General features: G+C 44.5%; 2 protein-coding genes and 1 pseudogene across 2 annotated transcripts; all 3 read left to right on the top strand.

The window, feature by feature from the left end:
* Window positions 1–586: 586 nt before the first annotated feature.
* On the top strand, window positions 587–1,257 carry LOC103652331 (DNA replication complex GINS protein SLD5). The gene is made up of 3 exons (XM_008677942.2): window positions 587–795; window positions 897–1,014; window positions 1,147–1,257. The coding sequence occupies exons 1-3, from the start codon at window positions 587–589 to the stop codon at window positions 1,255–1,257; spliced, it is 438 nt and encodes a 145-aa protein (XP_008676164.2).
* A 198-nt stretch (window positions 1,258–1,455) lies between these two features.
* LOC103652332 (protein PGR-like) lies at window positions 1,456–6,139 on the top strand (annotated as a pseudogene).
* A 2,614-nt stretch (window positions 6,140–8,753) lies between these two features.
* LOC103650854 (DUF506 family protein) lies at window positions 8,754–10,341 on the top strand. Its single transcript, XM_008676449.4, has one exon. It carries the CDS (start codon window positions 9,224–9,226, stop codon window positions 10,106–10,108), a length of 885 nt encoding a protein of 294 aa, XP_008674671.1. The 5' UTR covers window positions 8,754–9,223; the 3' UTR covers window positions 10,109–10,341.
* Window positions 10,342–15,474: the final 5,133 nt, after the last annotated feature.

The raw sequence follows: 15,474 nt of genomic DNA on the forward strand, positions 1-15,474 counted from the left end.
CCTAAATGTGGATCGACCGGCCGGTAGTCAAGGAGACGCCTGAATCTTTTGTGCCTCTTTCACCTCCACCTCCGCCCCCAGATCGACGCGAGTGTCATGCTATGGACCTCGCCGCTCGTGCCGACATCAACATCGCACGAGCACACCTCCTCCTCGTTGCCCACGACCACAGGTCAAAAGCAAGCCATCCGTCGCCCATCTCAGTTTTATCGTCCTCCACCCTGAAACTTAGGGCATTTCGTTTTTGGTGAAGTCATCATCTTCCTCGTGCACGACGACCTCGACGGTTCGTACGTTGCCCGCCCGCCGCCACCCTCCTTCCGTGGATCCATAAAGCGCGGTGCAACAGCTCTCCACCTTCCACATCCCCGTCTACCATGCGCGGCACGCGAGCCACCGCCGAGATCTCCCCACCGGCAGCGAGGGGGTGTGCCCACAGACGGGCCGATTCGGATCTACGCCGACAACATCTACGACAGGTGGGCCCCATACATCGCGAGTTCATCGCCGTCCACAACCTCCCCTTCTCAAGGGCAACTGACTTCGCTGGCACCCCTTCTACATGCTCCTCAATCCACACGCCGCCATGGACCCCGACTTCGAGCTCGAGTTCGAGATGGTCGGTGTCTTGCGTGCGTACAAGACCACATGGGACGATGGTGACTCTGCTGCGGCGGCGGCGGCCACGGACGTCGATTTGCTCAAGCGAGCGTGGCTCAACGAGAAGGCCGCGTCGGATATCCTCAGCTTTGACTCGCCCCTCGCGTTACGTGTCCACGAGCAGATCCAACACCTCATACGCTCTTCTCCCTCCCTGTCTTCATGACCACGTTCCTTCACTCCCCCCACAGCTCTGGATCTGACCGTGGCTCCCTCTCCTGGTGTCGTGTCACCCAGGAGGAGGCGCTCGATGACTTCGTCGACGACGGCGTTGACGACCTGGTGGTCTCGCTCTACCAGATGGACCTCGATCGCACGCTCTTCCTCCTCCGCTCCTACCTCCTCCTGGAGAAGGTTAGTAGGATTTCACAACCCACCATGTGTTTGTTCTTGCGCCACCCTTTCTAGATTGAACCAAAATTAGCGACCCAAAAAAGAAACGACAGTTGCGGCAATCTGATCGCCCTGCTTGCGTGGTTGCTGCAGATCAAGAAGTACACAATGCATATCTCTAGGTCCGATGACCTCCTTAGTCATCTCTCACAACAGGAGCGCCTGGTTGGGGCATTTATCACAATTGTTTGCGCCACCTTGTGAAATAAACCTATAACTACAGTACCTGTCTAGGATGCATTTTAGTATTTCACCATTTGTTGTTGTGCTACGTTTTGATAGACATTGTATTATGCTATATATCCCCATGAATTCAGGCATTTTGTAAGCGCTGGATTTTTTGAAGTAGTGCTTTGTTTTCACTGTGTTAACATAAGGTGCTTAGTTTAGTCAGGTTCCTACATGACCTTGGGTATTATGAGGAAACTATCATTTAGAAGTCACTGGAACAAAGTAGTACTAGAAATCTTCCTTTTTTTCTTCAATTTTTTTCCTTGAAAGCAACCCTGTGTATCATGGCGCAGTAACAATTTTATGTTATAGTAAATCAGTTTTGTCAAATGAACCACTTCATCCTTATTCTTTTTTATTAATTATTAATTGATGCTTGTTTATATCTGGTATCACCCGCAGAAAGTAGAGTTAATTATTGACATTAAAACTTTGATCAAAGCTTGAAGAGGTAAATGTGGACGAGACAACTAATTGTGATGCACATGAAGAAGGAGCTGATGAGTGCCTAATGTTTCTCGGGGTAACTGTTTCATGTTTTTTTTCAATTCTATGTCTCGGATGCAACTGCTACAGAGCCAAAATTGCCTATATATCTCAAGGCATACAGAAATACAGTACCTGCCCCTAGGCACTGGTCTCAAAAGTGGAAGTTCTTGTACGTTTGTGTCTTTCAACTCATCAATTTAGTTTAATTATTATGGGCGCTTTATATTTACTGGAAGCAGTTAGTAACTTAGTATACATTACATATTGTGTTTGCATTCTCTTCTCGGAGAGTCATTGAGGGTGTGGGGTGTGGGAGTGCAATGTCAATATGGTTTCATACCTCTTATACAAATACCCAAATCTTGCAGGGAGGGCTGTAACAACTGGGATGACAAAGTCTCTGGCCTCCTCATCTCGTGTTGATGATGTAGAGGTTAGTTTGGTGCGTATGTGTTGAGTTGCTCGTTGGGGTAACATGATTTACTCTGTTGAGGAGGTGATTCGCTTGACGCAGTCGTCGTGGATGAGGATGGGGATCTCATTCTGGATTGGAGGAGAAGAAGAAACAAATATGTTACACCAAACTGATGGTTGCTACATATTGTGTTGTTGTGATTGGCGAGTTTCTCATTTAAGCTTTCTTGGCCTGCAGCTAGAGGTGCCTGCCATCTGCTCACTATTTAGCATGGTGTTACCAGCTCGCTAAAGAGTGTTGGGTTTCAAGTTAAGGAGGATCCGGGACATATCTCCAGGCGCCTGCAGGTGCATGGATGAAATAATCAATGGATTATTTTTGTTGGAAGGAGATAAAAAAGGTTAGGATCCAAAACTTTGGTAACCACTACTTCATCCATAAATCCGTTTAGTGAAATAAAAAATATGTGACTTGTCAGCTATGAGTTTTAGTTTCTTATGGCTCCATGAACTGAACTAGAGTTTTTCGCAATAATTCTAATATTCATTCATAAGACCATGCTCATTTTAGTGTTTTAGAATGATTTTTGCTTTCTGATCGCCTGTTTGTGATAATGCAGAGTCCAGTTCTTGAAAGGGTGGGAATGTGTCCAAGAAGACAAAGGCATCGACCCGCCAACTCTTCGCTACAAATTCAAACAGCACTAGGGTGAGATCAGTGGGCTTGAGAGTAGCATCATCCTTCAAACAGGATGATGGGTTTCTAGCTGATGGTGTCTCTATAGCTCACTGGTATCCTTCAAAACGAAAGTATGGTGTTGTTTTATAAGCTCTCATATTTATGACTAAATAATTCTATAGCTCACTGGTACGCAAGTTGATTCCTTTTCTAATTATTATATTTTTTGTTCATTTCTATTCTTTTATGCATTTCCTTCCCATACACATGCCAATTTTCTCACAATATCTTAAGAGTGCTCTGCACCAACTGCCGAAACAAAAAAGGGCAAAACCAGATCAACTGCTTCTAGACTTCGAGGAACTTGTTTGTTACTGGCATAGTGGCATATATAATACCTATGCTCTTTTCTATTTAGTGTTCAATTTACCAAAATACAAGGTATTCTGGATCCTCACTCAACCCTCTCTTTCCTCTGTCTTTTTTCTGGTAGCAAATATTGAGATTCCTTTTGAACTTGGTGTCACCCAAAACAGCCAGCCAATAACTTAGGAAAATAACATCTGAACTACCCCACCTGTCCTAATAAGTAGGGGCAAGGTGGTATTTAACCAGGCTCCTTATTTTGTCTAAATTGCTTGGATACCTTGTGTTTCCGGGCATAGAGTATGTTTGCAACTCTGTACTTAGATATTATAGGCATTGGTTCATTGTAAATGTTGCATGGTCTTTCACTGCTCAGGGTGACAAACCTGTAGCAGAATGTCATGAATCATCATACTGCAGATAGACATGACAAATATTCTTTTTATATGTGGTGGTGCTTTTGTAGACTTAGAAAAGACTATTTATGAAAGGTATTTCGTATTTCATATGTAGAATAGGTTATTCCAAAGCAAAAAAAGATCCACCATGTTTTGTGGTCATTGTCACAAAGAAGTGCTTGCAAGGTATGTCATACATAGTTAGTTTTATACCTATCCCTTTTAGTAGTTCTTGCTTTTAGACAAACAATTATAATCATTGAAACTCTGCTGCTATCATTACAGATTCTCAGAGTATGTGGTGGGAGTTTTGTTTGATTATTTCCTATATCGAGTAGTGATTTTATAATTTTTTATGAGAGGAGAAACCAAGGGCTTCATATGCATTGTGCAACCATAAAATTACTAGATGAGCTAACTTTTTATAAGTGGAAGGATGATGACCCTCAATTTGAATTCAATTGTCTTTCTTGTGTTAAGGAGATATCATGCCCACTGTCTAATAAAATATGGTTTGTATGCCTTTCTATACAATGATGTAGTTAATATTTTTGTCAGCATGCCTACTTTCTTTAGTTCATGAGCTATGCCATTGATTGTTACATTTTGCTCACTTTTATTCATAGGTTGCTAGAATACAGAAAATAATAAACAATGAACAGTTTTGTTTTGATGTGAGATTATCCTCCGCCCTTATTTACCCATTCTTCTTAGATTTAGAGTCTTTTTTCTGAAAATAAAAGCTCTTGGTCTGGATTTCATGTTGATTGTGGAGCAAGCCTACCAGTGATGATGGAGATAGAAAGAGGGAAATTAAATATATGTTACTTACAATTGATTACCAATCAAGAATTTAAACCTAAATTCACTTTTCCTATACCAAGCCTTGTTCATAGGCGCGACGCCATGCCGTGAGCCATTGCTGGTAGACTTGGTCCCACTCCCACATGACAGTGGATGTAAATGAGTTGCAACCATTGTGCCTGTTTTTGTGAGCTTTCTAATTCTGAAAATATTGACATTATTGCTTAGCTGGATATGTTTGGATTTCAGGAAGTTTCCTTTCGAATCTTTCTAATGCAGGTGCAACCCACTCTTATTGGCAGGAAGCAAGTTTTGTCAAATAGCGGTATTGCAAGTATCTCGGTTGTGTCGATAGCATTAGTCATCGGAGGGATAGATAGGTGTTTGGATTCAAAAGAGTCAACTCTTGTTACTGCTCTTATTGATGGTGTTATCGGACATTATGCTTGTTGCAATGGAGATACATGGTCATCTGAGCTCGACATTCTTTGTAAAGTTGAGCCACGAATTATCACAACATTCAAGGTGTTGTTAAGTCTTTTTTATGATTGCACAAATCATTAACAAACATATAATTTTTCACTGTTTCCTTTTGATTTGTTCAGAGTGCGACAGACTACCATTGGTGGTGTAACCATAGATGGGCTTCTTGCAGCAGCAGCTGGATTCTCGATTGGGCTTGCATTTGTGCTGATAGGATTTTTCACCACTCAAAGTGCTCCTGATGTATTATGGAGCCAGCTGCTAGCTATACCCTTGGCACAGTTGCCGACCTATGTGGAAGTTTGATTGATTCCTTCTTGGGTGCAATAGTTCAGTATAGTGGGTTCTACAGTGTTCACAAAAAGGTATTACGACCAAACTATTTGAAATTTTTTGCTAGTGTCTCTACATATCCTTGTCTCCTGGTTTTGAAAGCTTATTCTCTGCTATGTCATGTTTGTTTTGTTTAGCGACTAAAGACTCCACAAAATATGAAAGTAATTTTCCTAGAAATTGCAGACAAGTGTGACAAAAACATGAAGACTAGCCGCAACAAACACGATTCAACCACATTTCTCTTTTCTAACATTGATGAAATTTTCTTCTGATATCTACATTGCCCAATTTCTGAAAAATCTTCTCTAATAACTACTTATCACTTTTTGGTTGGTTATCTTCATAAAGGTTCCATATGGTTGGTCTCAACTTTGTTGTATACGAGTCCCTCAAAGACTAGCTAATCTAGACAAATTCATTTGGCCTTGCAAATGACAACGAGATTCACGTAGTTACAAGGCTTGAGTGCGTAGCTGTGGCTGGAACCATTGGCCAGACTGTTGCATACCCTCTTGATGTCATCAGTACAAGAATGCATATGGTTGGTTGGAGCCATGCTGACTCTATTGTTATTGGGCAAGTCAAATAAGCAATCCAGTACAATGGCATGATCGATGCATTCAGGAAGATTGTTCGCCATGGAGTTGGTGCTCTATACAAGGGTCTTGTGCCAAACTCAGTCAAGGTAATCCTTCTAAGAAAAGTTTAAAACTAAAACAAACTTTTGATGTTGCCTAACGTTAGCTGGCAAATTGTTTCTAATTTTTGTCAATATTTTGTTCTGTAAAATTCTATGTAGTCTGTTTCTAACATCCTGCCCTTGTTTTTTCGTCTCCAGGTGGTGCCCTCAATTGGCATTGCATTTGTGACTTACGAGGTTGTGTAAAGGATGTGCTAGGAGTAGAGATTAGAATATCAGACTGATCAAGGAACCAGCGAGGGTAGTATTGGTCGTTTTCAATTTCTATTTTTATAGGTTTTGGGAAGTTGTGTTTTTGTAGGCAGGGTGGGTAGAAGGATATGACTGTGGCTCCATTCAGCATCAGGCCCTTTCAACCCATGTTGGATATATACTGCTACTGGCTTTAGGTCTTAGAATTGTTGCTGGATTGTGCAAAAAATAATAAGTTGGTTATAAAGCTTTTAAGCATCTGTCTAACTCATCAAAAGAAGTCTATTCCTTATTGATGTAACGAGATTGAACTTAAAGCGAACTGCATGTTGCTAATAGTTGATTCTAATGATTTTTCTTTGCCTCTGTCGCGTTTCACTTTCACATGGTTGCTGGTGATTTTATCCCACATGACCGTTCAAATTTTTGGAGTTCTATGCTTGATGTTCATACAGAGCGTTTTTTGAGATATCTGTTCGCGCCTAAGAAGAAACCTGACATAATCAATGGTCTAGCTGATAAGAATCGTCCCTAGCAAAAGGGCCTCTAGAGGTCGATTTCTATATTAGTTCTTTAAAAATAATTTGTGTGATATTATAATGTTTTCTCTACATTTGTTTATTCTATTTGAGTCGGAAGATTTATAACATTACATGTTTATATCGTCAATATAATATTATTGTTCTGGTAATATTTTGTTATGGATTTTGCTTATCATGACGTTTGTCATTATATATTTATGTTTTATACTAATTTTAGCTTCCGTGGCAACGCACGGGCAAATACCTAGTCTATCTATATATACCTATCTGTTTATAACAAAGTTATGGTCATGACGTTATATATGATTTTTTTTTCTCTCTAGCTCGCTTGGTGATCGCCTCTCTAATTTCAAAATAGTTAATCGATCAACAAAGCTACTCCTATCCGACTGATGATGACCCCCGGCCCGGCCCCTTGATCAACCTTGCAGTTGCAGCAAAGCGCTGTATGTGTATGCCTGCATCTATTGAACATGGGGGGAGTAGAGTGTGGAAGGTGATTTTCATAAAAATATGTCAGCCATAAACAATTGAACAAAAATACTTTAAATTGATTTCATATATATATATATATATATATATATATATATATATATATATATATATATATATATATAATATGCATAACGATGTGTGCATAGGATGATACGTTCCTCGTCCCGAAGCCCACGGTAACCGCCAACCAGCACAAGCACGTGGACGGTTAAAACTCGGCGGCATGGACCAGACCTGGGTCGTGGTGGGCTGGGCGAGAGAGTCATCGCAACCGGCGGCCTTGTTTCGTGGCCCACCAGCGAGGCTCGCTGCGGGATCGACCCCCCGACACCCTGTTCGGTGTGGTGGGTTACGGCCGTTGGAAAGGAATCAAAGGATACATGGTCACGTTGCCCGTCGCGCGCACCTCATCCTGGCTGCTGGCAAATCGTCGAATTATCACTAGTTCACTACACACTAGTACACCGATTGGGATGGATATTAGCCATACTGACACCTGTGCTTCGCATCTAATCTAACGGTAGCTAGCGCGAGTGCTGCAGAGCTTCGTCGATTTCTCCCTCACCGACAGGTTCTCGCCGGTGAACTGTGTTGCGCACTAGAGACCTACCCGTACAAGTACAGGTCGTCCCTGTCCACGTCGAGATTTCGGAACGGGGTAACATGCCTGCGCAAAGACCTACAGATATTTCCGGACCGTGAATTGCTCGTAAAGTCGATGCATCTCCAACGGCGCTAACACACCACATAGATCTTTCTTCATCAAGTATATACACGAACTCCTCAAGCATCTCCCGTACTCACAACGTCAGCCAACAGCCCTCCTAGGAAAAAAAACGTGCACGAGAAGGCCTCCTAGGAAAACGTGAACGAGAATTCTCAACCACGCAGCCAGAACGAAAGAGAAGGTTCCTATCGGCGGCACCAGCTCCAGCACGGGCGCACGGCTAGTAGCGACGCCGCGCGGGCGCCCCCACGGCAACGCCAAGGGCCAGGCAGGCTCGTGCGGGCTCCCTCTTCCGGTCTTCCCTATCGGCGGCACCTGGCTCGCGCTGACCTGGCCCAATCGCGCCCGCCTCGCCCAGGCCCGCGTGACAGAGGATAAAGGCCGGGATGCCGCCGCATATCCGCAGACCCCGCCACGCAACGCAGACACGCAGTAGGTAGTGCTACTAGCCTCCTCGAACGGGCGAGTGGCATATCCGGCCGCGCTGTCACTGTGTCCACAGTGTGTGACGTGTCCCCCAGTCCCCCTCGCCGGGCCACCCAATCCATTCGTGACCATGTGGGACTTTTTCCGTCACCTCCGTCGAGTCTCAGCATACGGACGTGACGATGCTTATCGGTCTGGGTGCCTAGTCACTCACCGGTTTTTTTGATCGAGAAACTTGCCCCATCTACACGATCGGGCCCCTTCGTTTATTCCCCGTAAGGGCTGCGAATATGCTGCGTCTTGATCCTTTTGGAGGCCAAAGGGTCGCTTCTAAACACTGTATACAATGCTAAGGGCAGAGCAGCACACGTACTTAAATAGTGTTCGTTGTTGTTTTTTTTACCGTCCCCCTTGACGCTAAAATACGCGGCGTTATGGGCTACAATCACTTAGCGATGTACCAGAAACATGTATACCAAAGAACAAAAGAAAAGGCAGTGCACACGGTAACAAGAATCTAGACGCTGTGTAGCGTGCCAGCCACTGGGTCCCCGGAATGGCTACCAATCCCAGCGCGGCATGACAGAATTAGCCAGAAGGTTCTATGTTTAGCGCCATCACAAGGAGAGGGGGGGAGAGCATATTCCAGGGCTCTCCGCTCGCTAATCCGTTTTCTCAAACAATAATAGTGTCGCCGGTTGGCGGCGGGGGGGCGCCTGGCCTGATGCCGCGGTTAATCCAGGGAATAAACCCCTCCTCCCGTTGGGCGCCCGTCGCCGAGCCAACCACCCTATAAAACTCGGGCGCCCGCCTCCCCCTCTCCTCCGCACCGTCGCAGGCTCACATCAGCTCACGGTCACGGGCTCACGGCACCACTTGGCGGGCGACATGGCCGTGTACATCCGCCTCGACGACGCCGTGCGCGCGCGCCTCCGCGGGGACGCCGCCGCGGGGTGCACCAGCAGCGGCAGCGACCACGACGCGTCCGCCTGCCTCTCCGGGCTCGTCCAGGCGTTCCTCGAGACGGGCGCCAGCGCGGCCGAGGCAGGCGGGCCGGGCCCAGCCCCCAAGGAGTGCGACTCCGACGAGGAGGACGGGCCCGGGCGGGCGGCCGCCGCCGTGGCGTCCGTGAGGGCCCTGCTCGACCCGCCGGCCGAGGAGGACGTGTTCCGGATCAGGCTGGCCGCAGCGGTGGCGGCCGCCGCGGAGGCCGAGGCGGCACTCCGGGCGCACGGGGCGGCGTTCCGGCGCGCCGTGGCGTGGAGGCTGCGCGGCGCCGGGTACGACGCCGGCGTGTGCCGGTCGCGGTGGGAGGCGTCCGGCGGCATCACGGCCGGGGCGTACGAGTACGTGGACGTGGTCGCGCCCGCGCCCGTCGGCCCGGGCGCGCGGCAGCGGGCCAGGTACATTGTGGACGCCGACTTCCGCGCGGGGCTGGAGGTGGCCCGCGCCACGCCCGAGTACGCGGCCGTCGTCGCCGCGGTGCCGGCGCCCGCGGTGGTCGCGCGGGAGGAGGCCGTCGGCCACGCCGTGCGCGTCGCGTCCGACGCCGCGCGCCGCTCGCTCCGCGCCCACGGCCTCCACGTCCCGCCCTGGCGCAAGACGCGCTACATGCTCGCCAAGTGGCTCGGCCCCTACAAGCGCTCCACCGCCACCTCGCCGGCGGCCGTCGGGGCAATGCCGATGCCCGGCGGTGCTGGGCTGGACGTCAAGTGCCGCGCCGTCGGGTTCTTTGCGCCCCCGTCCACCGCGCCGGCGCCCAGGATCAAGTAGCCGGGCGGCGATGGCCCAGGAGATCGCTGGAATGGGAACAAAAATGAAAAAGAAAACGCTTGTTTCAGTGTAGAGAGGTTCCTAGTGCGATCGAGAGTTTGATTTTGACTTTGAGTTGCTCTCGGACATGTTTTGTACATACATTTTTATTTCGAGATTATTATCTAGAACAAATTGTCATCTTCTTGTTTCTTTGTTATTTTTTATGTATAAACAAAAGGTGGCACTAGGAATCATTTAGGTACTCGAGACTGATCTTCCCTCACTCTAAAACAACTCGCAGCTAGTTTGGAAACTCCATTTTATTAAAGGTTATATTTTCTTAAAAGACATTATTTCATTTTTCTTTTGGAAAAAGGAAATACTTTAAAATAATGGAATTGACAAACTAGCTCTCAGTGGTGAAAAAGATCGAGAAAAAAATAAATTGGCAGAAACGATGTACGCGGCGGGCAGGTGTTGTGCTACTGGGATTAGTAGCACCTAGTTGCTGTTGTGCTTGTCGGCGAGGGATTTTTATAATTCAGCGAAGCGGTGCTCAGGTCTCTGTGTGATATGCGTTTGACATTTTCTCCTTTGAAAACCAGCAGAGCATCCTGATAAAAAAGTGATAAGCAAGCACGTGGCAGCCATTCTACCGAGACTCCGTTGTCGCCTGGAGAGGACAGGTCACCCTCCTAGTCCGTAGCAAAAGGATGCTTATTATGCTTCAACCTGTGTAATAAACACTGCATTTAGGCACCGGTAGGAAATAACAGGCATGGACGAAGCCATGCCGTGCGTTCGCTGGAATCGACCACGGACCCGTGGCTATCCGACGAACGATGCAGAGACAACAACAGGGTAGAGCACTGTTGCGTGGCATGGTCCGTGGCTGGAAGCTTAGGAGGAGTGGGGTTCGCTCAATGGATTGGGGTCGAGAAAGGCGGCGCAAAGTTATTATTGCCAGTGTGGTCCAGTGTTAGATGGATAAAACGAATAATGCGGTGGCGAGGCGACGAGACGAGACGGATCGCAACCGTCGACGCATGCCGCGGGGTGGAGGGGCCATGCGGGGCTCAGTCCCCGCTCCACTCCAAGGCCGGCGTCCGGCAGCTTGGCGAGGCTTCGGCACGGCGCCTACGCGGCTGCGGCTGCGTCTGCGTCTCCGTGGGGACGATGAAGTGGAGCCGCCAGCCGCGCCTGTTGTAATCTACTCAGTGGTAACGAGATTGAGAGAGACAGAGACAATCACAGTTGTGTTTATTGCAGGGAGGAACTTGTTTATATACAAGTGACAGGGATCATCCCCAAGGGGTGTGTCCCTTGGGGATGTGTTCGTCGAGCCCCTTGGATTGGTCACTATATGACATGTAACTTTGTAACATGTTATTTTGTAACACTCCCCCTTGATCAATCCAAGTTCATTTGATCAATCTGCAAGCTGTCTTCAAATATATGATCTCCTCAAAAACCCTGTGGGAAAAATAAGGAGTACACAATATCTTTTGGATCATGACTCACTGACCTCCAAAAGAAAATATGTCTGTAATCATCATTCCCAAAAACCCCTGTGGGGAAAAATCAATGATGAAGTATATAGCTTGGTTGATATTACCTCGTTAAAAACTTTGGATGAGAAAACCTTAACAAGGCAAAACTCATACAAAGAAAAGAGTGTAATATGATGGTTCAAAACAGGTCAAATATCATGGAGAATTACTCCCCCTGATCCTTGCAAGCACTTAAGTCTTCTCATACCAATCACCTCAACACATTTCTGAAAACGTTGAGTATGGTAGAGATTTTGTGAATAGATCAACAAGATTATCACAAGACTTTGTTTGCAAGATGTTCATATCTCTATTTTCCTGTTTCCATCTGAACAACACAAGCTCAATTATCCTTATAGATAATGGTTAGTGGTTCAATTGAACCACAATACGGCATTGTTCTCCAATGGACCTTTAGCCCAAAGAACAATAATATGTCTATATTCATCATCTCAAAAACCCCCATGGGGAAAATAAATGATGAGACATATAACTCAGGCTAATATTTCTCCAAGATAATCGTGTCAGAAAATCTGGGAAATCAACATATGAGCCGAGTCTCCTTAAAAACCCAATGGGAAAAATAAGGAGAATAATCACGATCTATTGTTGATCATTTAAACTCTTATGAGATAAACTCATAACCTAGTTCAAATACAACAATAGCTATGTCATAATGTATCATCCTTGAAAACCTCTACGGGAAAAATAGATGATACGACATAGACCTTGTGTTGATGTTGCCTCATTAAAAACTTTGAATGAGAAACCCAAACAGGGGAAAACTCATGCAAAGAAAAGAGTACAACATGATGCAGGAACAAGTTCTTCAGATCAAGAGGAAACTCCCCCTGATCTTTACAAATCACTAAGTCATCCCATACCTGCTCTCAAACACATCTAAAATGTGGAGTAAGTAGAGACTTAGTTTGTAACTTGTTTTTCATCTAAACAACACAAAGTGATATTATCTCCATAGATAATAAGGTCAATGATATAAAATCATGACCACCACATACCCTCAATATGTAGTATATCATTCTGTATAATCCCACGAAGTGTGCTACAGAATGATTAGTGTAAGTGACCATTAATCTCTGTTGATTGATATTTATCAAACAGGAGGTCCAACTTACCAGAAGTATGTCATTGATCTTGTACCTGGGGATCTTCTATAGATATCCAAGATCAGTATATCCAAACATAAGGAGAGCATGAGTACATCTAGAGATCATAATTCGATCTCATGTGCTGTTAGCTAGCAAATCATTGCAAAGCAATATCCGGCCGGATGCTCTTGCAATATACAATAGCACATCTCATGATCGGAAAGAATCAAATAACAATGATTCTCTCATATTGAATTTCTTCAGTATACGTTGGATATAGACAACTTTGTATCCAAGATACTCAAGATAGTTTAGTTTGAATTGAAAATCTCTTTCAATTCATATCCTCTATCTCGAACTCCGTCGATAAGTAATGTATGTTTAAAATATGCTGCACATATTTACACTGAACATACCATACTTTGTGTATCCTTTCAGAAGGAAGGATTCACTAGGTCGAATGTACCATATTTGACCAGGATGCTCTAAGTCACAAAGACTTTCCAAGCATTACAGATTTGTGATTGGTGATTATGTATTTGAAATCCTTCAAGACTCCATAAATACCATAATCCAGTGACCACATATGCATATGTTGTCACTACATCTATCAACTGCACAGATAGATGATTTACTGCCCATATTATTGAATCGGAATTTAACTACTCACAGTAGAGGAGAATTTATAGCATTAAAATAATGCTTGGGTTTGCGTATAAACCCAGTTGCTACTAGCCATGCTTTCTCACCACCTCATTGTTTCCAAGTCCATGAAAACAAACTTGTATCCACAGTAAGATACCTTGAAGTGAAAATAAGTTAACACTTCATTCCGGTGAGCAAGGCTATCTCTGCAACATTATATCACTCAACAAGATCCAATTTGAGCATACTCGTGCTCTGCTATGGCCATAGTCTTTTGGATCACTTAGAGTGCATATACAATTGCTGAGATGTATGTGTCGACACTTGTAGCTTTTAAATAACACAATTCTCCAGTTGACATAAAGTCATTTTTTATGTACCCTTATGATTCCTCGTGAAATCCCAAAACGAGAATCAAGGGCTTCCGATAACCTAGCCTCATCAGTGTGCACTGAGCTAGGTTGTGAATGTCTTCCATTCACAGGATAATCCATATCCTCTAGGTGTCTACCAACACTAGGTTGGTTACCAACGAATAGTTGGTCTGCATTTACTATCTCAGAAGGCATAGCCTTCAGCTGCTTGCAAGCATCTTAATCCCAATTTGTGACCATACTTCTCCCCCTCTTATTTACAACAACGTTGCAATAGGGAGTTTAGTGGTGTTCCATTTAACCACTCTTTCTGGCACTTCCACATAGGATTAATTTGAGTAACACCTCATAGTAAATGCACATGGCAGTTAATTTGCAACTTCTTGCAAATCATTCGAACCCAAAGGTTCAGTTTTAGTACGTGATCCTGAGCCTGAAAGCTTACTGCATTCATTATAATTTCCTGGCATTCCTTTTGGTACTTGAAATCTCCCCCTAATGCCTGGAAAAGCTCATGATTCAAGCAAGCGTACGGGCCGTATATAGATTCTCATGAAGAGATTCTAAAACTTAATGATCGACGGAGAATGAAATCTCACATAGATCCCCAGCTTTCTGTGTGCCCATATATGTACGCTGCGGTGGTGAGATTGGGAAAACATACCCAATGTACGCGTGGGAAATCTTTCACGGATTCCCACGTACTAAAAACCATAGGGGAACTTGTACATACAGTACATGCAGTTAATCACAAGTCAGGAGCGTACAAAACATCCTGACTCCAACCATAACTAGTTGGAAATGACAATTCATTACTGATGGTCATTAATGATCTGAAATTTTTCGAATCTATCACAGATTCATCATATCCTTTATGGATATCATTCTGAATACCAAGACAAACAATCACCATTGTAAGCACATTTGGTAAATTCAGTAGTGTGGAGGCTAATGTGCTCAAGCTTGAGACATTATTGCTTAATGGTCATGTGTTGTCCGAAGGACACACTTGAGGTCATCATATAGATGCACCAAAGAACCATATAAAGCCTTCAATGTCCATACAATCTCTGTAATGGACCACACTCGTTCCTTTGAAACAATTCAAAGAACTTAACCAATTCAGATCAGATTTTAAGATAAGAGGGACTTAAAATCTCATTCCCAATGATACTCATCAAGTATCCATCTTATGGGGAAAACATGACCAATAGAATTGTTCATAACTTTTCATTTCAGCCCAATAATGGAATTACCAAATCAGTCTTACCCATCATGGTAAGAATCATCACATGAAAAGTTATAACAAATGCAACACTTTGTATGGGAGGATGTATGTAGAATACAGTCCATAAGAAATGTTTCTGAGAAACATATGCAATATCCATCACTATCACCTTGTGTTTCCACATGATAGTAATTTTATGGATATCTCTATAATTTGGTAAGATAAATTAGGATATATCAACACATCCTTGATACTTCCAATACCAAAAAGGGGATATGATAATAACATATCATGATATCGCGCGAAGCGATTGTCAAAATATTCTTTCCTCTTTCCAAAGGAATATGAGAATATTTTGTTTCCCCACTTATAGAGTTTGTGGCTCAATTCTCCACATTGCATGTTTCTTCCTCAATTGGAAGAATCCCTGTACAAGTTTGCACAACTCAAATTAATGAGTCTTCAACTCCCTTGATGA

The sequence above is a fragment of the Zea mays genome, chromosome 3 (assembly GCF_902167145.1).
Source record: "Zea mays cultivar B73 chromosome 3, Zm-B73-REFERENCE-NAM-5.0, whole genome shotgun sequence".
NCBI lineage: Eukaryota > Viridiplantae > Streptophyta > Magnoliopsida > Poales > Poaceae > Zea > Zea mays.